The sequence below is a fragment of the Maniola jurtina genome, chromosome 16, assembly GCF_905333055.1.
Source record: "Maniola jurtina chromosome 16, ilManJurt1.1, whole genome shotgun sequence".
Lineage (NCBI taxonomy): Eukaryota > Metazoa > Arthropoda > Insecta > Lepidoptera > Nymphalidae > Maniola > Maniola jurtina.
In genome coordinates this window covers 2,817,244-2,839,055 of record NC_060044.1, presented here as the reverse complement: position 1 = coordinate 2,839,055, position 21,812 = coordinate 2,817,244, and the positions used below count along the sequence as shown (strand labels likewise).

The window sequence follows — 21,812 nt, the reverse complement described above, 5'->3', positions numbered from 1 at the left end:
TCTGCCCATGTAGGTATTAGGGGGGTGTTCCAAAGCTGCGCTTTCTGTTGCGAGGTCATCATGCTAGCACCTTGGGACCCCAACACCTATTCGGTTCTGTAATGAATACGGTAGTAATCTGTATTAGGTAAGTGTACAGTTTCTGCGCAGCATCGTACACACTGAATCACTTGATGGCACGGCTTTTCCGGTATGGGTTGCTAACTAGCCATAGCCTCCTACAATACCAGACCAGAGACAATTGAGAAATTAAAAAAAAATCTGATTGACTTAGGTAAGAGTCGAACCCGGGACGTCCCGCTTCTGAAGATTACTGCACTACGATGGTCGTCACTAAAATCCCAGCAAAATTAACTGTCGCATAAAATAAATCCTTCCGGAACAACTTGTAAAGGAATAGCAATAAGGCTTAAAGACAAGTGCCCCCTAGCAATAAAACTCACAAAAGTCAGCTGTCAATGTCAGTTTCTGCAAGTTTATGCAAAACTTGCAATTGATTTGCTTCGAGTGTTCACATTGAACAATTAGTGAGTAGCCTGATATTCTGCAAGTTTTATTGCTATTGGACACTTGCCATAGAATATAAAACGAACAGTACGTGTTACATACTATGATCAGAATTCACAATTTGACTATAATAGAATTATTTTCATCTTGTAGAGCGGTTTCAGATTAGCGTTTTTTAATGCGTATGCATATTTACGTATTTACGCGCATTAGCTTAGCGCAATAGGTCGTATATGCGCGAGTAAAAAACGGCTTGGAATCCATCTTGCTACTGACCAACCTACTGATCAGACTAATAGAGTGAAGACGCTGGAAAAGGCGCGTGGAGGCACATTCGATTTATTGAAGTGCGGAACGTAGCGTGCATGTAAGCGCGTACACTAAAGTGAGCGTATTACGCGTAGAAAAAAACGCTAGTGTGTAACCGCCCTAAAGCGAGCGGGCTGATCTCTATGGAATACGTAATCGAAAGCCGTGTCAGTATGTCACGCATTACGCACGTTTATTTACACCTCGATCGTGGCTGGAGTAACGCGCTTTTCACACTGATTTCGCTATTCAAACTTTAACCAGAACATATTATGACGACGGCCTGCCTGGCGCAATGATAAGTGCAGTGGGAGGTCCCGGGTTCGTTTCCCGGCAGGGGTTTGGAATTTTATAATTCCTAAATTTCTAGTCTGGTCTAGTGAGAATCTTCGGCCGTGGCTAGTTACCACCCTACCGGCAAAGTCGTGCTGCCAAACGATTTAGCGTTTCGGTATGATGCCGTGTAGAAACCAAAGGAGTATGGGTTTCATGAAAACTGCCATACCCCTTTCAGGTTAGCCCGCTACCATCTTAGACTGCATCATCACTTACCACCAAGTGAGACTGCAGTCAAGGGCTAACTTGTATCTGAATAAAAACCCCCAAGTGCCAACGGTTATCAGGCGCTTCGCTTGATTTCAATCACACCTAATCAGTTAGTGATGATTCATCATCCATTTCTTGCTTCATTGGATATAAATAAAAAAATTACATAAAGCTCTTTCTTATTACCATATTATTTCATACATATTAGCTAATACTAATAACGAATCGCGTTGATGCAACGCTTCAAGATGCAATGCTCCAATCAAAAGTTTTGTAATAAAGATGCTATAGTAGACATAATAACAGGTCAAGACGTGCGTATATCAGTGGTTTCGAACGTGCATAAGATAGGGGTCCATAATTTTGTTTAGTTCTTCATTCCGTGTGCTAATAACAATAATAGAATTTTCAGGGTTTTTCGGTGGAAAGTTTAACTCACGTAAAACTGCCACTTTGAGTATTTCTCCTCCCTCAATTTTGAGGATCGTGGCTCCCTCGAGATATCACCTTCTTCACGATGTTGCGCCATTTTTCAACCCCCGACCCAAAAAGAGGGGTGTTATAAGTTTGACGTGTGTATCTGTGTACCTGTCTGTGGCATCGTAGCTTCTAAACGAATGAACCTATTTTGGATTTAGTTTTTTTTTGTTTGAAAGGTGGTTTGATCAAGAGTGTTCTTAGCTATAATGGAATAAAATCGGTTCAGCCGTTTGAAAGTTATCAGTTCTTTTCTAGTTTTCTTATAGAGGTTTTTGTGTCGGGGGTTTTTTAAATTTTAAGTGGGGTGTGTCATTATTTTGTAAACCTAGTTTTTCAGAAGGCCGTTTAAGCAACCTCTTAATGATTTTAAAATACATTCTTCGAGGTCCAAAGCAGTTGTAGTTCTGGTTCATAGTGCGAATTGTATGCTGACTGCACGCGGACCACGCAATCTTGCGCAGTTGTATCAACTGCACAATATCCACATCTTAACTTTTATTTTCTCCTTTGCAGTCGGTTTGCAGTCCAAATATCTTGGAATAGCTACTTAGATGTTGCATGCTCATTAAATAGCATAGTATATTATGTATAGATTTGACGTGAGTAATTTAGTGATAGTCACAAGGAAGTTTCAATCGCCATGCGTCAGTGAGCCAACAAATTCGACAGGAGAGAGAATCGATTTGATCATATTTGGTACATTGACAGAGCGAAAACAGGTGCTTGGCACCAATTACACAAAACAGGTCTTTGGCCTGGATGGTTTGCAGTATCCAGCTACACCAAGCCCATGTTCTTGATAGGTACCTCGAATCGTCAAATGAAGCTAGGATCTCAGTATGATAATAATATATTGTGATGTTAACTCAAAAAACCGAAGCATTTAACCGAGTTTAATTAAAATTATATAACACCTAAATGGAAAGTGAATAACTATTTGGGTTATGGGAACAAAAATGACAAAATAACCTCGTTTTGGCCAAGTGTTATAATTTAAAAAAAAAAAAATACACACACATAATATAAACTGTATTCTTATACATAAGTAGGCTCTTAGTCAAGATTAAGTAGGATTAAATTTCTTTAATTACTTATTTATTTAAATGTCAAAGCAAAAGGTTATAATAAAACCGGTCAAGTTCGAATCGGACTCGCAAACGAAGGGTTCCGTACCATTGTACCTACTAAATTAACACTATGTACCTAATTTTTAATTTAAAAAGAGGTAATGGGTTCTCTTGGCAACTTACGGGTACGGAACCTTAAAGCAAGTTGCAAGATGCGCATGAGTCGCCTTGATGCTGATCAAATAACATCGGTGTGCCATTAAATATGCCTATGTAACCGGCTAGTATATTTGCAATTTATTTCTTCCTTCCTAGTGCAGATGCCATATGCCATAATATCGCACATTGAACACAAAAAACAAAAGCCTACATAAGTTTAAAAAAAATGCTACTCTCCAAAAAACTAGAAAAGAGCTGATAATCTTCGTTTAGGCGCTACGGTGCCACAGACAAATACACAGATACACAGATACACACGTCAAACTTATAACACCCCACTTTTATATCGACTGGAATTCTGCGGGGAAAACCAGGTCCTTTATAAAGATTCTTGTCTTGATAACTTCTATGACCTATAATTAATTAGTGTCACTTCACATTTTGTCGTTTAGCTTAATAAAAATGAGCTCGGTGTCTATCATTCAGTGTTAGGCACTGAGTTAGACAATCACCCCGCAGCTCTCCTCGGGAAGTTATTTATTACGTCACGAGTTGAAATTACTGGTGACTTTAAGCTTAAATACCTTTTTTTCGTGAGGAAAATCATGGGTACCCCCGGCCACGGGGAGCACTGTGGTTATGTCCGACCCTATACCTACCTATATAATATAGGTATAACCTATATACTATGTATAGGTACCTAACACAACATGTAAGCTGCGTTTCCGCTCTGAATCAAGGTTTTCTTTCTAAAACTCTTCAACGCTGATGTCATGAAGCAAGATCTTACGAGTATCTTTTTCGTGACTAAACTCAAAATCTGTATTATAAATTATTTCAAGCTCGGAACTTAAGTGCAAAAAAGGCAAATTGTCCTAGCTATCTCAACGGGTGAATGGATTAACGACATGTCGCCCGACAAGATGTTGTCTCAAGTATGAAAAACAAAAGGCGTGCGATTCCCACGAAAGGTCCAAAAGTCGTTTGTGGAAATGAGTATACATCATTTATATCGAAACTCCGCAATCAATTTTGGACTTGCCTTTACACAAGTTTAAAAATCTATTAAAATTATGTTCCTGAAAAAGCAACAATCAATCAAAAAGAAAAAAAGAATCGAAGATTATGTACCTACTAGCCGATGCCCGCGACTTCGCCCGCGTGAATTTAGGTTTTTTGAAATCCCGTGGGAACTCTTTGATTTTCCGGGATAAAAAGTAGCCTATGTGCTAATCCAGGATATTATCTATCTCCATTCTAAATTTCATCCAAATCCATCCAGTGGTTTTTGCGTGAAGGAGTAACAAACATACACACACACACACACACACACACACACACATACAAACTTTCGCCTTTATAATATTAGTGTGATATGATAAACAAGTGTAAATTAAAAATTTATAACACCCCCGACAAGTGAAGGTTACAGTAACTAGAAAAGAGCTGAGAACTTTCAACCGGCTGAACCGATTTTCTTGGATTATAGCTAAGAACACTCTCGATCAAGCCACCTTTCAAACAAAAAAAACTAAATTAAAATCGGTTCATTAGTTTAGGAGCTACGATGCCACAGACAGATACACAGATACACACGTCAAACTTATAACACCCCTTTTTTGGGTCCGGGGTTAAAAAGCGTGGATTTGACCTGCAGCTCGCTCCAGCAATGCGCGAGACTGCAATTAGGTACTTTTTGTTGAGTTCCTTGCTGGTTCTTCTCGGTAGGAAAGGCATTCCGAACCAGTGGTAGATGCATTTGAAAATTCAAAAGTACGTGGAAAATTTTAATTTAATAAAAAAGTTTTTTTTTTGATCAATACATAGTTTCCTAATATCAGGCCTTGAAACAAAAAGTTCCTAGTGTGGTCTTACGTTAACAATACGTTGCCAAAATTATCTCAACCACGTCACGACTTTCACTAGATGTTATAATAATGTTTTTTTGCAGGTCTGCTCGAGAGCGGTGCATTCTCAAGACAGTCAGTGTTAGTGAAGTGAGTGTTACAGTGGATGTGATAATAACAGTGAATTGTGCAGTGTTGCCAGCTTTATTGCGATTTCCTTTTCATCATGGTGAGTGCCGGACTTCCGGACAGTCTGTTTATTTCGCCTTATTATAAATCTTTATCGCGTACGAATGAATAAAAAACCGGCCAAGTACGCGTCGGACTCGCGCACTACGGGTTCCGTGCCATGGTACAAGATTTGGATGGTACATGGTACTTTCCACCTTTTTTTTGTAATGTATGACCACAAATTTACGGTTTTCGGATAAGCAAGACAGAGAGCAGTGGAAACGTCAAGCGTACCATTACACTGAATTAACGCTCTGCCAATTTTGTATACTTAGTCTAGGATTTTTTCGCTAACAAATTAGCACTATTAGCAAGTGAATGAAATATGATGAACCGATAAAAATACTCCTTTTCTAATAAATTAAACATTCAATAGATTTTAAAAAAACCGGCCAAGTGCGAATCAGACTCCCGCACCGAGGGTTCCGTACTCGGGTATTTTTTCCGTCATTTTGCACGATAAAATAAATAAAAATCAGTTTTAGAATGTACAAGTACAAAGCCCTTTCATATTCTGATACCTCACTTGGTGTAGTTATCTTACATTGAAAATTGAAACACATTTTAATTTTTTTAATGATTTAACCACAAATTCACGGTTATCGGATTTATTCCTTTACTTGTGCTATAAGACCTACCTACCTGGCAAATTTCATGATTCTAGGTCAACGGAAAGTACCCTATGGGGTTTCTTGACAGGCACGACGGACGGACTGACGGACGGACGGACAGACAGACAGACAGACAGACAACAAAGTGATATCATAAGGGTTCTGATTTTCCTTTTGAGGTAGGTACGGAACCCCAAAAAACAAAAAAAAAACATAGTACACTGCCCCCTGGAGGCTAATATAACCATAAAATATTCTATGAATCTGCTCTATGGTGTTAGCTATTGAATACCTAAAACAGTTTGTTTTAAAATCAACCAGTAGTTTTGAGCAAAGCCTACATAATATTCAGTTGATATGATAACTCAAAATTTAAAAAACCCCCGACACAAAAACCTCTATAAGAAAACTAGAAAAGAGCTGATAACTTTCAAACGGCTGAACCGATTTTCTTCGATTATAGCTAAGAACACTCTCGATCAAGCCACCTTTCAAACAAAAAAACTAAATTAAAATCGGTTCATTCGTTAAGGAGCTACGATGTCACAGACAGATACACAGATACACACGTCTAACTTATAACAACCATCTTTTTGGGTTGGGGGTTAAAAAGGTAAAAGGTTACAACATGTAGCACAATGAATGTAAAAAAAACTATTGCATTACCTTGGCCGATTACTTCCATACAATTTCAAATCTGTATTAAGACCACTCTAATAGATCATTCTCATATCAGTATGTATGTGATATATAATCTTATGAAGAATTACATAACAGTACATACCATCAAAACGAGTCGCATTACGCATGCGGAAACGTACATATTACGGTACCACGTACTAATGGTCAAAGTTTTAATACAACTATTGGACAATACGCTTTAAGGAAATAGTTTAGAATAGTTTCCTAGAAATATATTGGGAGGCTTTGGACTAGATTGCCTAAAAGTTTTTAGAGGAGAGTCTTACTTAATGTCTTCTTTAAAATATTTTGGGAAACGAGACGCAATCAAAGGGAAAATTCTAGTCGAAATCCAGGACCGTCCCGCTATGAATCTTCGAATTTGCTAACTTCTAAGATCTAAACTCTAGAGTCTAGAGTAAAGAATAGAAAGAATAAAATCTTAAGATATTTTAAAGTAAATAATTTTATTTATACACAGAATTTAAGCAAAAACAGATTCTATTATGTTATTTGTTGCCATAGTTTTTGCTCTAAAAACTTTGCGAAACCGTGCGGAAATTGTAGAGCACGTTCATTTACTTAATTTTAAAAGTAGCAAAGTATGAAGTAACTTTTTTTATATGTTTTATATTTTTAGATTAGACAGTTAAATTAAATGACTAATAAAGTAGCAGACCATTAACTAAGTAGGTATGACCCAGTAGAAATTAATTTAGAATATTTTCTCAACGCGGCCGGGTTAGACCGCCAGTTTTATGACGGTTGCAAAATGCAGACGGCCTTCAAACCGATTGAAGAAATCTATATAATTGGGTATTAGACGAGCCAATACCATGAGATAATAGAACAAATTCCAACAAAAGGTCTGTGAATGGCTTTTAGAATTTCTACAAATATGACTAAGATATGCAAAGCTCATACAATTATTATATTTTAAGGAGTATTTATTCGTCCAACATTTTAAGACGGGTCTTTCCGTCAATCGCTCCTTCAATTGGCACTCATTTGAATGAAAAACTGATAACCAGAAGTGGATTATTTTCAAGATGGTCTACTAACTTTGAAAATCGGCAAAACTCCTGTAACTTTGGTATTTTTAGCGTAGATCAATATTTTAATTTGTAACTTACGATCTAACTTTGTAACTTATGGTCGAAGAATTTTTATTTCAGCCAGTAAATGTTTTGCCTGACTTCGCGTAGTTTGACATTTTTTCCGTATCCGTTCCCGGAGGATGCCAACGGGACCCTATTCCGAGATATAGGTCCGAGACGGACATCGAAGGCTTATGGCTTCGATGTCCGTTCGATGTCCTGCCGTCTGTCTGTCAGCAGGCTGTACTATCTCGTGAACCATACTTAATAGGCAGAGATTTGAAATTTTGAAAATTTTCTCTTGCCACTATAGCAACAAATAATAAAAATTTCAAAATGGCCACCATAAAATATTTTTTTTTTCGGTTTAATGAACTAAAGACTTGCCAAGCAACTATGGGATGATTTTTTCAATCGTCAAATAACTTTTATCTGAGGAGGTTTCAAATTTTTCCATAGGAAATCTGTCAAAACGTCAAATTTATTCCTCAGATAAAAGTAATTTGGCGATTGGAAAATCGGCCCTAATAGTCATCGTTTCGAACTGCACTCATTGTATTTTGCTCACTCTATACTCAGACTGTGCATCCAGATTACAAACGATTAATTATAAAGCTTAGTCATTTTACATTCACGAAACAAAACATTCGTCACCTTGACCATCCAAACTACAAGATACAAATCACCCATTTCCTTATCATAGACGCTGTTATAGCTCATTAGTTGAAGACAATCGGATATCACAATGGGTGCTTAGTTTCTGTACTTGGGCTGGATAGTTTGGGTGCTGCGTCGTTCCTGAGTAGGTATACGCGGAAAATACCAAAGGATATATTGATGCTCATTCTTCAGGATAAAATCTTGGAATTTTTATTTTGCACTAGTGGACTAAGAGTCCGCGAGGACCGGAACTTCGTTATTTTATAAAAGCATGTTTCTCTGCGTATTGTCCCCAAACACAGGGAGGAACGATCAGCGATAATGAAGTTTGAATCATGGTGGCTTTGAGAGATAACAGGTAACGAAGGTATAAAAAATTTACAAATTTTAGTATTTTTTTTATATTTTCTTGGGAATAGTACCTACTAGAAATCACATCATGTACAACCCCCTGCCAGATGCCCTTGAATTTTAACAGTTTCTCTCTCTCTCTATAGCGAAAGTACACTTATTGATGCAAAAATTGGTGAAGTGCGAGTCAAATTCGCACACGAAAGCTTCGGTATTGTATTTATTACAAGAAATATTCTTTTTATTTATTTGGATGGCAGCTATTTTTAATTTTTTTTATTAAATACTACCTATTGCCCGGGACTTCATCCGTTTACATTTAGGTTAGAGAAATCCCATGGGAAATCCTTGATTTTCTGGGATAAAAAGTAGCCTATATCACTTTCCACGTCATTCACTATTCGCAAATACGAAAGTGTCTTTGTTTGTTGGTTTGTCCTTCAATCACGTCGCAACGGGATCGACACGATTTTTTTTAAGTGGATATAGTGAATGACGTGGAAAATGATACAGTATAGTGACAGTAAGGGCACGGTATGCATCCTGGGTGCACTTCGACCGTCCGGTGTGCCAACCCCTCTTTTCCACGCACATGCAAACTTTGAAACCAACTCCCACGGCGGTGTTCTCTCTAAATGGGGTTATTCAAGAGGTGGACCAACAAATTCCTGTAAGGCCGGCGACGCATTAGTGGTTCCTCTGGTGCTACAAATTTTCATGGACGGCGGTATTCACTTAACATCAGGTGACCCGCCCGCTCGTTCGCTTGCTATTTATTTAAATATAATTATATATACGAGTACCCAGATTACGCCATACATACAACTTTATTTATATCAACTAAACTGACCTAACCCAAATAAAACAACAATAACAGGCGCCATAAGAAGAGGTGAATCATGTCCTTATGTCATTTATGTTCCAAGATTTTAATTAAGTTCTTGTTTGGGAATTCCCCATTATGAAAGAAAGCATTAAACTGGCTGCGATCAAGAGAAGATTTCGCGAATTTTGGATTTAAAATATTACATGGGTACGTATATTATTAAGCAAGCGATGATAGCCTAGTGGCTCGAGTGGTTAAATAAGCCTTCGTCAACCTTTTCGGAGGGTCAGGGGTTCGATTACGGGCACGTACCTCTAATTTTTAAATACGTATGTATCTCTCATTCGTTATTTATGATTGCTAATAATAAATGCAATATACATATTACTTTTTTATTCTTGTAATGATTAATGATGAATGCTATTTGTTAGTTAATATTAGAAAGTTAAGATAGAAAGTAAACATTTAACTGTAATAGTAGGGGTTTTGTAATTAACATAGAAAAAATATTATTAAGTACTTAATAGACAAGAAAATATTGGTAGGTGATTTTCTACTATCACTAACTAGACTGTTTAAAGTGAAGAGTTCCCAACTTCTTATACAATTTTCAAAAATCTAAATCCACAAGGATGAAGTCGCGGATATTGTCTTGAAAATTGACATTGAAAATATTTTGGGTTAGGCTTTTTTATGTTTGCATTTGAAGGTTATGCATCTACTTATAATTAAAATTTATCAATAATTATGTAATTATTATGTCATTTTCTTATAAAGGTGATCGCAGATTACAGCAATATGCGTAAAAGCCGCCCGCAAGGACTCAAAGTAGGTACTTAGGTGCTGAAAATTCAAATCACGAATCACTACCCATCTTGCCCAAAAGTGTGAGTTTGTTGATTTGATCTTCAATCACGATGCAACGGAGCAATGGATCGTTGTGATTTTTTGCATAGATGTAATAATTAAAGACCTGGAGAGTGACTTATGCTACTTTTTATACCGGAAAATCGGTAAGATCCATTTTACTTTGAAGCCAAAGTGTTTTGACGCTCGAATTCCAACAACGTTTGCTGAGATGTAAAAATCTTATAGAAAGGCTACTAAAATGGTGGATCCGCGCAGGTTAACCTACAGTACGGTAAGACATGGCAGAAAATGTATCATTAGTCGAATAGAGTGATTCTGGATTTTACCCTGAATCGACGAAGTGTCAAAACGTGAAAGTAAAGAAACCCAGACGTTTCGTAGCATATCTAGCGTCAAATTTTGGTAACATTTGACGCCTGCCAATGTAGGTGAAGCCTCGATTTTGTTAGAAGTTCCCTAACTGTCGTGAACTTTGCCGAAAGGCTATTCTTTCAGCTCAGGACTCTTGCGGCTCTTTGTGTTATCTGCGATCGATTTAAAAATGATTCGATTATTACGTGACCTTAGTTTTTTTATTATACTTACTTAAAATTAATGTCAGTATAAATGAATATATTATTGATCAGTCTGTAACTAGAACGATTATATTATACAATCCAGATTTTCAAATTAAAATTTACTTTAGTTTACTTTGGTTTAAGATACAATTTTGAATAGACGTGACCAGATATCCGTATTTTATAATTTCGAATGATTATGAACTTTAATTGGATAGAGATAGAGTGAAAAATCGATTGCAGTTTTGTTCGGAAGTTGAGCGAGTGGCGAAAGTGTGGTTACTCTCACTTACGGTCACGGTCGCGGTTTCAAGTAACAATGGTTTTGCATAAACGTTACATGCATAATAATGTAATATCAGGTTATTGCGTATGCCTACAGTCTCACCTGATGACCCCGGCAGACCTACAAATTTAATATTTTTTTGTCAATAAGGCTTTAGTTACTAAGACTTTAGTACTAGTTACGAAGTTTTTTTTTGTCAATAAGGCTTTAATGCTAGTAACAATTTTTTTTTGTTAATAAGGCTTTAGTTACTAAAGCTTTAGTACTAGTTACGAAGATTTTTTTGTCAATAAGGCTTTAGTTAGTTGCTATAGCTTCTCTAGCAGCCAAACTCTAAACGGAAGCTATGATCAGTTCAAAAGCTTTCGTTCGGTCAAGCTTTTTAACTTGTAAGCTTTAGATTCTAAATTTATTAGCCATAGAAGGGCTAATTTAAACAAAAATCGTGTTTCTTTGAAGTTATTACCCATCTCAAAGTCGCCTAATGCGCCAATAGAAGTTTTCACTTCAAATAAAGTTCCTCATTGAATAGTGATTTATCTCTATGACATGCATAGTACAAATGAGCTTATATGCTATCTCTATGAAACGAGCAATAAATTATATCCGTATTTATTATAATTTGTACTGTTTATTCTCTGTATGTTATTATAAAGTTCACTGAAATTCAAAAACGGTATTATTTTGTGATAAGTTCAGATATTATTGTTATCTTTATTTGAAGCAAAGCTGTTTTATGTTTACTCTACTTTGTATCATAAATTCGTAAACCATAACTCATAATACATTCGATAACAAAGATTGTTATTATAGGTTTGTTATGTTGTACAATTGAGTTCAATTTAAAATAAAGTTAATTTGCATTTTTCATGAGAAATCCTTATATAGGTAGAATATTACGATTTAAAAAAAATACTTGTGTAAGTCTATTTGAATAAAATACCAAGCATTTCATAGAATTTGTTTATAATAATATGAGTACCTACTCAATTATGTTTATGAAAATTAAAGCAAAGATTAAAGCCATCTATATTTAAAAAAAAAGTTATAACTCGTCCAAACTAACAAAGATACATCGTTTCCACCATGTTGTGACGTCTTAAGTACCTTCAGTAGATTTTGCAGGCACCATTTTTACAATGGATTTTGTAGAAAAAAATCCATATTTCTACTTAAGACTTCACAAAATGACGATTTTCCTTGTTAGTTTGAAGTTTTGGTCGTTTAAAAGAACAGTTACCATAGATTTTCCTTTATAAATAAATAAATGAAAATTTTTCTATGGGGGGTTACATTTCATTCAAAATTTTGTTGTTCACGAACCTACTCGTAGGTAAGGGCAAAAGTTTAATTTAATGAAGACGGAAACAGACCATTAAAAATTAAAATATTTATAATATACATGAAAACCTTGAAAAAAATTAAGGTAACATTTAATAGGCTTAAAAGTAACTAGGTACCTAGTTGGCGTATTACCTTAAAGGGTTCAATGCTTTTCATCACGAAATACACAAAGGTCAGCTTTTAAAAGCTGGTTGACCTACAATTAGGGAGATTAAGCTGTTTCACACTTGTGGTATGCTGTGCGGTCAATTCTACGACAGGTACAGAGTGGGTATCTGAGCTCAAGACTTGTGGTATACTAACTAATCGCCGTTCTATTACTTAGATACAAATTATGTAATTAAGTTAAGAGAAATGTGCGTATTCAGACATCAGAAATCATCCAAAATATTATTAAGTAGGTACAATTGTATTGTAAAAGTTTGTTTATGATAGAATAAATAATGTTCTTTCTTTCAAAACCGTAAAAACTAGAGGTATGAAATCGAGAAATCGCTTTGTAATTCTTTCTATTACTTTGTAAGTATAAAGTATCTATAGGTTTTTTCATAAATAAGCATATAACACATAGGTACAAATAGATATTAGCCATATTAGTCATCACTAATATCCCCTTTTCCCTCCAACTAAGCGTACCTAAAGCTTGTGCTAGGAGTGGGTACGACAATAGTGCAACGGGTGGGATTTGAACCGTCGTTGTCGATCTTTCGGATTACAGTCCGCTTCTTAACCGTTGAGCTATTGAGGCTATAATATCACTTAAATATAGTATAATTGAAGATACTATTTATCTACATCTGTACAAAATATAACAAACTCTTGCATGTACTCAAATTCGGCTAGAATTGTTGTACTTACTCGAGGTAGAGTTGGGAAAAGTTTCTACGTTTCATTTGTCTTTTCATAAACTAGATGAGTACGAAGTTACAGACATCCATTTAATTCATTCAAACTTACCACACAAACACTTTTCATTTAAATTAGTGCAATAATATGTTGCGATAGCAATTGCGCTACAATTAAGTAATTTACTTTGCCATTATGCTATTAATTAAGTACAGTGTTTGAAGATTGAAACACGAAATAATTTTTATAATTTTTGAATAATTATAATAATCCGAAGAACTGTTCCTGACTTAAGTTGTTTTAGCAAGAAACAGGGTTAAATGGTTTATAATTTGAACAAAACAGTAATTGTGATGGTGGATAATATGTATAATATTATCCACCATCCTCAACTTGCCTTACTTTGTATAAGTTATTGTTTGAAGAGAAAGGAATGTGCTAAGATGATTTTTTAGATGATTTTTACCCAGGATATAATATATCTATCTTTGAGAAAGCGTTAACAGCAAAAACAAAAAACATTTTTGAAAAAACTGGACTAATGCGGTTTTTGAAATGACCGATTCAAATATTTACTGTTTTTGATGGTCGTGTGAAAGACTTTTAGAATTTTCGAGTATGGTCTCCGTTTCAGTGTTAATTTATTAAGCTCTTAAAGAGGTAAGCTTGGTTTAATACTATTAACGTAAATAAGTATACCTTTTAGGCACCTCAATTATATTATACTTTTGGACAAGCTGGCCACAAGTTAAAAAACCGGCCAAGTGTAAGTGGGGCCTTGCTCCTTTAGGGTTTCGCACATAATTTTGTTTTGGTCATAGCTTGCTCATAGTTGGACGATCTACGTGGCACAGCGCTGTGGTCTTATTAGTAGGAGGTCCCAGGTTCGATTCCCGGCAGGTGAAATTTGGAATTTAATAATTTCTAAATTTTCTCTTGTCTGGGCTGGTGGGAGGCTTCGGCCGTGGCCAGTTACCACATACAGTGATACATAATATACCGCATAATCTTAACTTTTTAATTTTGAGATGACGTCATCACAAAAATAGTCTTAAACAAACAACTTTGACGGCTTCCTATTTCTTTATTTTTAAGATAAGTATAAATGACTAGCCGATGCCCGCGACTTCACCCGCGTGAATTTAGGTTTTTTGAAATCCCGTGGGAACTCTTTGATTTTCCGGGATAAAAAGTAGCCTATGTGCTAATCCAGGATATTATCTATCTCCATTCTGAATTTCAGCCAAATCCGTCCAGTGGTTTTTGTGTGAAGGAGTAACAAACATACACACACACACACACACACACACACACACACATACAAACTTTCGCCTTTATAATATTAGTGTGATAAAAAATGTATTAGATGCGTGGCTGGGATCAAACTTCCGACCTCCGGAATTATAGGAGGCGGACGTCTGAAGTCTGAACCACTAGGCCGTCACGACACTGACTCTGCACGTTTAGTTGCAATAATGTCAGTCAGTCATTTTCTTCATAGTACAAATTCAAATTACCTTACATACTAATCGTACTTTAAAATTGGGTCGAACCTATAGCTAAAATATTTAAAAGTTATTTGAGCACGTTTATAAAAAACAAAAGTTTGAGTGCTTACTTAGCAAGCAAAGTTAAAAACAGCTTAAAACGTTTTGGCCATGAATAAAAAGATAATATTAAGCTGAGTAAATTGTACTTAACGTTCAAAGAGCTTCTAAAAGTTCATATTAGTTTTCGTATCTTATCTAAATCTATCCAGTAGTTTTATCATAGAGGATTTCTTGGTTGATAACTTTAGCAATTTGAAAAAGATGATAGATCTTCTAGAATCTAGATTTTTCTTGAGGATGGTTTAGCATAGAGTTGCGACAAAATTACCTACCTATAGTACGCGTCAGGTTGCGATGGCAATCGGGGTATGAAGCGGGTGTACATCCCGCCGCTATTCCGCACCTTGTTAGCACGGGGGATGTGCGGGTGTGCGGGGCGTCCCCACCCCGATTTGCCATCTCATCATCATCATCACATGTCGCGGGCTATATACCTATCAATCGATTGTGGCAGTTAATCAACGTTGACTAACTGGATGGGTGATCATGGTCCGAATTTGTTAGTTAGAACTATTTGTTTTTCCGGGATAAAAAAGAAGCATATATCCGTCTCCAGGATATAAGCTATTTCTAAACAAAGTAGATCATTGATGTAGGAGAAATCTATAAGTAGGTGATGCCCGCAACATCGTCTATGTATATTTAGGGGCCTCGAAAATCCGGTAGGAACTCTTTGATTTTCCAAGACCAAAATAGCCTGTCCTTTTCTGGATCGCAAGCTATCTTTATACTGTCGGTACCAAATATCGTGCGCGGTAAGTAGGTATTAGCACAAAAGAATAACTTAGGTTAAAAATATACCTATCTACTTACCATGTGTAATGTAATGTCCTGAAAGAATACTATATCTTGGTCTCAGATATACAATTAAGGTACCTGTTTGTCGAGTAAAATGTACCCCTACATTTTGCTACGGGAAAAAGCCTACGGGAAATCACAGCTAATATTTACAACTGACATTAGATGAACGTGATTCGTCCACATTTTCAACTTAGTGTCCCCGAAGGTGGCACTGTGACGGCGATATTTGTGACAAAATACTTAATGATTGTGATGTGACATAATCCTGTGACGGCATATGGTGCATTATGACGTCATTGGGCCATGTCAGTTTGTTTACGAACTGTTTTTCCGCAGTCTTGGACGAATAAATCCGCAGTGTAAATATTTTCAAATATAATCAACTAACTGATGCTTGTGACTTCGTCTGCGTGAATTTAGTCTTTTTAAAAATCCCATGGAAACTATTTTTTTGAGATAAAAAGTACATTCGTACGTCACTTTCCATGTTTTTAACTATACCCATGGGAAAAATCACATGGATCTGCCAAAAACATGAAAAACGGCTTACCATTCCGAAGGAACCGCTAGATTTCCTGGGATTAAAAATAAGCCATGCCACTCTCTAGACCTTAAACTAGGTGTATCCCAGTGAAAAATCGCCTTATTAGTTTGCATCTATTGTATATCATATCTTTGAAAAGAGCAACCGCCGAGTTTCTTGCTGGTTCTTCTCGGTAGGAAAGGCATTCCCAACCAGTGGTAGATGCTTTTGACGATTCAAAAGAACTTGTAAAAGTCTAATTGAATAAAAATATTTTGAATTTGAATTTGAATTTGAAACAAATACATTTTCGCCACGTTAGGACGTTGCTTTCTTGTTGCACTGCCGCCCCGCGGTGTATTTGTCCAAGCCTGAAAGTTTTATCAAGATTAATTTCAATAAAACCTGGACGTAGACACAAAGGTTTTCGCTACTCGTCTCTTTTGTTTCGTTAAGAGGTAAGCTAGTAACGAGTTGACGATGCTATCACATGAGTACATATATCCCTCTGTGATACTATCTTTAAACTTAAACATCGTTAAGTAAGAATCCAAGTTACGAGCGGTAGCGATTAGTTAACTTTCATACTGCTTTCATAATATTTAATTATTATGTGAGTGAAAAAGACTTGCTCCACGGCATGTTATACTTATGGCATAGATACCTAACCTACCCATTAGTACTATGTTGTAAATGTCTATTGAATATGACTTTGGTTACCTATAATTTACTTGACCCACACCCACAGAAGTGGGTGAACGAATGCTACTATTAACCTATTAAACCTGACAGCATACGAGAGTTTTCCCATCTTTCAAAGCTTCAAGTTGGCAACCATTAGCAAAAATTATAGCTCGTTCACACAGGCTGCGTAAGCGTTGCGTAAGCGTAGAAGTAGCACGTACCATTGCGTTGTAATGTATGGAACTGTCTGAAACATGGCACACCACTTAAATAAAGCGTGGACTACGTACGTGTCACGTGTACGCAATTGGTGTGAATCGGCCTTTCCACCTGTTTTTATTCGATTTAAAAAAAAAGAGGAGGAATGAGGTGCCAATGTGGAGTTACAAACTATATGAAGAGTGAACGATTCGTGTGGTTAATTGGCACCAGCTCTAAAAAAAATATTATAGAATTACATTAACTCCTGTATATATAATATATTTAGTAATAAATTAAATTATTTTTACTTTTTAGTATTTGTGGTTATTCCAGTCGGTTTTTTTGTTATGTTTTACATTTTTTGTGGTAAGCGGTAAGATCTCAAAGATCATAATTATTATCTGTTTATCTCTTATCACTTATACCGTAGTCCGTAGCGTGAAGTGAGCAAATAAAGGTGAATCTCGTTCGTCTCTCGTGTTATAATTTTGTAATAAACATAACATTCTGTTATGTAAGCTTCACGTAACATTATTACAATATGTTTTTATGTTACTGTTAGTGCTAATAGAGAGACGTTGTAAGTAGCGTTAATAGGGCGTTAATTTTACAAGATTCACAAGCCCAGATAATAACCGTATACCTTTGTCAAGTCAACCGTCTGAGATGTCAAATCACCACGTTCTTTCTGTGGACATTAATTAGTTAAAACCATAAATTTAGTATGTACTAGATCAACAATGACAGATTACCGGTGTTACAAAAAATGAAACGTAAATGTGTGCGTGAAATAGAGTTGTCTTGACTGTAGCATTGTATTATCGATAGTCTTACTGGCGAAAGCATAGGACACTAATGAGTTAGTTTAACGACGTGAAGTAAACAGCTGTATCTTATAATCTTAAAAAATCAAATACATTTCAAATACACAAATAGCAACAAAGCTAAAGCTGGGTAACAAATTATTATTTATTAATGAAATGACTTGGTGCAGCTACTACAAATAAGCAATTTATAATAATCTATATGTATATCACGTTGTCAAGAATAAAAATGCGTAAGTATGGATGTTTCTGCGTGTTTTGGGATTTTCATAAAAATTACCGGAATTTGTTAGTTTTCCACCTCTATTTTTTTAAAGGGTGCAAGTCAATATAATTTGATTAAATACAATAACACTGGTATAATGTCTAAGTGACAAGTCAATAAAAATAAATAATATACATATATGGCGCTCAATTCATAGCTAATGACCTCCCCGATAAGCACTTAAATACAGTAATGTACGGATTACCCATAACCCTGTATATGAAATCTAAGTCACACCAAATAAAAAGGAAAACCGGCCAAGTGCGAGTCAGACTCGCGCACTGAGGGTTCCGTACTCGGGTATTTTTTTAAACATTTTGCACGATGATAAATCAAAAACTATTATGCATAAAAATAAATAAAAATCTGTTTTAGAATATACAGGTAAAGCCCTTTCATAATATGATACCCCACTCGGTATAGTTATCTTACTTTGAAAATTGAAACATATTTTAATTTTTTTTAAATGGTGTAAACACAAATTCACAGATTTTTTCATTTTTCAGATTTATTCCAGTATTTGTGCTATAAGATCTACCTGCCTGCCTTTCATGATTATAGGTCAACGGGAAGTACCCTATAGGTTTCTTGACAGACAGACAGACAGACAGCTTAAGCCTATCACATCAAACCTACCGGCAGACACGATTATCGACTATCGATACTTGTGACGTCATCACTTTGTCAATCCCTATCGTAACCAAACGTTTTTAAATTTTACACAAAATATCCAAAAATTCTTCATTTAGCAATGTAATTTGATGATAAGTCTTAAGGGAAACCTATCATCTAAGCTTCCAATAGTTATTTTGCCTAATTTTCAAACAACAAATGACGAAATAATGATTATAAACAATTAGTATAAATAATCAGTAATTACCTGTGAAACGTGTATTTACGCGGGTTATAACGTCTTGTAACGTCACATTCGCTCACTGAACAAGACACCATGGTGGCAAGACATAGATTTTACGTTTTAATCGTAAAATTATTTAGTAAATGCAAAAAATCACCTCGACTTGGAACAGGCCGAACTCATAAGGACCGATACTCACGTAAACAATGACTTATCGGCATCTTGTTTCGCTATCTCGCTTTCGCTCGCGGCAGTGTGTCTTATCTAACTACTCTCGCTCCCTCACTTTGTCAGTCTTTGAGCGAAGCGAAAAATCATAGGTCTATGGTTAAAACATGCAACGCATATTAGAATATAAGCATAGAGATATTTGCTGATAAACCTGCTGTAAAGGAATTGTCATTATGAACAAATAGCCGGCGAGGGCCAGACCTTCGTTATTTTATAAAAGCTGAAAGTTTCCCAGTGCGTATTGTCCCCAACACAGGGAGGAACGACCAGCCACCATGAAGTTTGGATTATAGTGGCTTTGAGCGATAACAAGTTAAAAAGGTGTACTTAAAAAAAAAATTACCTACGTCAAAGTATAAAATGTAATTTTTTTATTTTCTTCGGAATAGTACCTTTGTCAGACACACTTAAATTTGAAAACTTTAGGGATGTGGCAGGGCTTTGCCACGACTCAAAGTGTCTGGCAATACATAACTGACGTGATTTCTAATACTATTAGGAAAAAATATAAAAAAATACACTTTGTATTTGGACGTAGGTACCTACTTAGATAAATTTTTTACGCCTTTTTTACCTGTTATCGCCCAAAGCCACCATGATCCAAACTTCATAGTCGCTGATCGTTCTTTCCTGTGTTGGGGACAATACTTTCAGCTTTTATAAAAAAGCTTTCAGCTTTTATAAAATAACGAAGGTCTGGCACGTGCTGGCTCTCTCTTTATTAATTAGGTTATCATATTTTGTCAAGATAAAACTAAATTAGGTAGCGTATTAATTCATGACTAATTCGTACAAAAAAGGTGACACAAAAACAGCATATCCTTGCACCAGTAAAAAATATCCTTGTAATATTTACGCAGAGATTTTGCCTTTTAAAATTTCCTTATTTTTATCGTAGAGGTGGCCTAAATTAAAATAATTTACGGAAATTCGATGTGGTCTGATCATGCGGTCAACCTTGTTGGTGGTACAATGTTAAAGGACCTTATTCGTGTACCAAGTTATGGCTGGTGCACACAGTGCAAGCTACTGACTCGGTGGTAGACAGCCACTGTAATTGTTGATCTGCGAGTGAGCAGTAATGGTGTGTGCATTTTTAACCCGCGACCGAAAAAGAGGGATGTTATAAGTTTGACGTGTGTATCTGTGTATCTGTCTATGCCATCGTAGCGCCTAGACGAATGAACCGATTTTAATTTAGTTTTTTGTTTGTATAGTGTATCGAGAGTATTCTTAGCTATAATCCAAAAAAATTGGTTCAGCGGATTAAAAGTTATCAGCTCTTTTCTAGTTTTCTTGTAGAAAAAAAGGTTAACTAAAAAATCAGTTCAGCCGTTTGAAAGTTATCAGCTCTTTTCTAGTTACTGTAACCTTCACTTGTCGGGGGTGTGATCAATTTTTAATTTACACTTGTTTATTTATTTATTTGGTTCCCATACGGTCACTTACACTGATACATTCAAAATATGTTTTATTCTAATAATTGCTTACAGCTCAGACAGACATACGTAGTAAGGTTAAATCGTTCTGGTGCGATGCCGCTGGAACAAAAAAAATCACATAGCCCATAGTAATCAGATATAATTGATATCCCCTTTTTGAGGATATGAATCTCATTGAAGCTTTTTAAATCAGCGTGCTTCCATCATTCCAAATTATTATTTACTCGTCATAGAGTTTAAAAAAATTGTTGAACCATGCAGATTTATCAAAAGCGGATAAAGCAAATGTATCGTATAAATAGACTGCCGCAAAGTTACACCAGTTTGAATCCAATAAACTTACACTAGTGGCTCAGGCCGCCTCGTACAATAAATAGCTCGCTCCATGTAAACAAGCCATTAACTCGTAGGTACTGGTTCAATAACGACTTCTTACCGAATAAACTGACATTCACTGATGCAGTCACTTATAATATGTGACCTCGATTGCGTTATGCATAGTTTAAATTTACAAATAAACAATATAATTATATACGAACAGGGTTTTATACGCTTATTGAGGTCTAAATTATGATCACGAGTTATTTTGACCAATTTAGGTGATAGAGCTACGTACTTACTTCAATCTACCTGTTACTAATGCATATTATAAAACTTAAAAAACCGACTTCAAAAACGACAAACACTAAAAAGTAAAAAATAACTTTTGTTTAGCTACACGTGTAATGCACCTAGGTATGAAGTCGAGCGAGCATTATATTAAAATAAAATTAGAAATCCAAGAGTGAAGCTCGCCCGACTTCATACCTAGGTGCATTACACGTGTAGCTAAACAAAAGTTATTTTTTACTTTTTAGTGTTTGTCGTTTTTGAAGTCGGTTTTATTTTTCTTTTGAAAATTTTTTATTTCACAATTTTTAGTGGCCCCACTGTACTATAATATGCTGTGCCCAGTTAAAACCCTACTGTTTACTAAGCTATTACACTGATCGCGAGCAATTTGCTCCTATCCATTGAGGAGTTCTGTTCTCCATCTCCGAAGATATTCATCAGATCTTCACCAAATTTATATGGGACCACCTGCACAGTATACCCTTTCA

At 35.8% G+C, this 21,812-nt stretch overlaps 1 protein-coding gene across 3 annotated transcripts in view; it reads left to right on the top strand.

Annotated features, from left to right (window-relative positions):
• LOC123873266 (UDP-glucosyltransferase 2) overlaps positions 1-21,812 on the top strand; it is a 55,518-nt gene that overhangs the window by 21,667 nt on the left and 12,039 nt on the right. For all 3 annotated transcript variants that reach the window (XM_045918053.1, XM_045918051.1, XM_045918052.1), the window contains exon 2: positions 5,020-5,144. In XM_045918053.1, coding sequence (XP_045774009.1) covers positions 5,142-5,144 — 3 coding nt within the window. In that variant the 5' untranslated portion in view covers positions 5,020-5,141. The remainder of the gene's footprint in view (positions 1-5,019; positions 5,145-21,812) is intronic.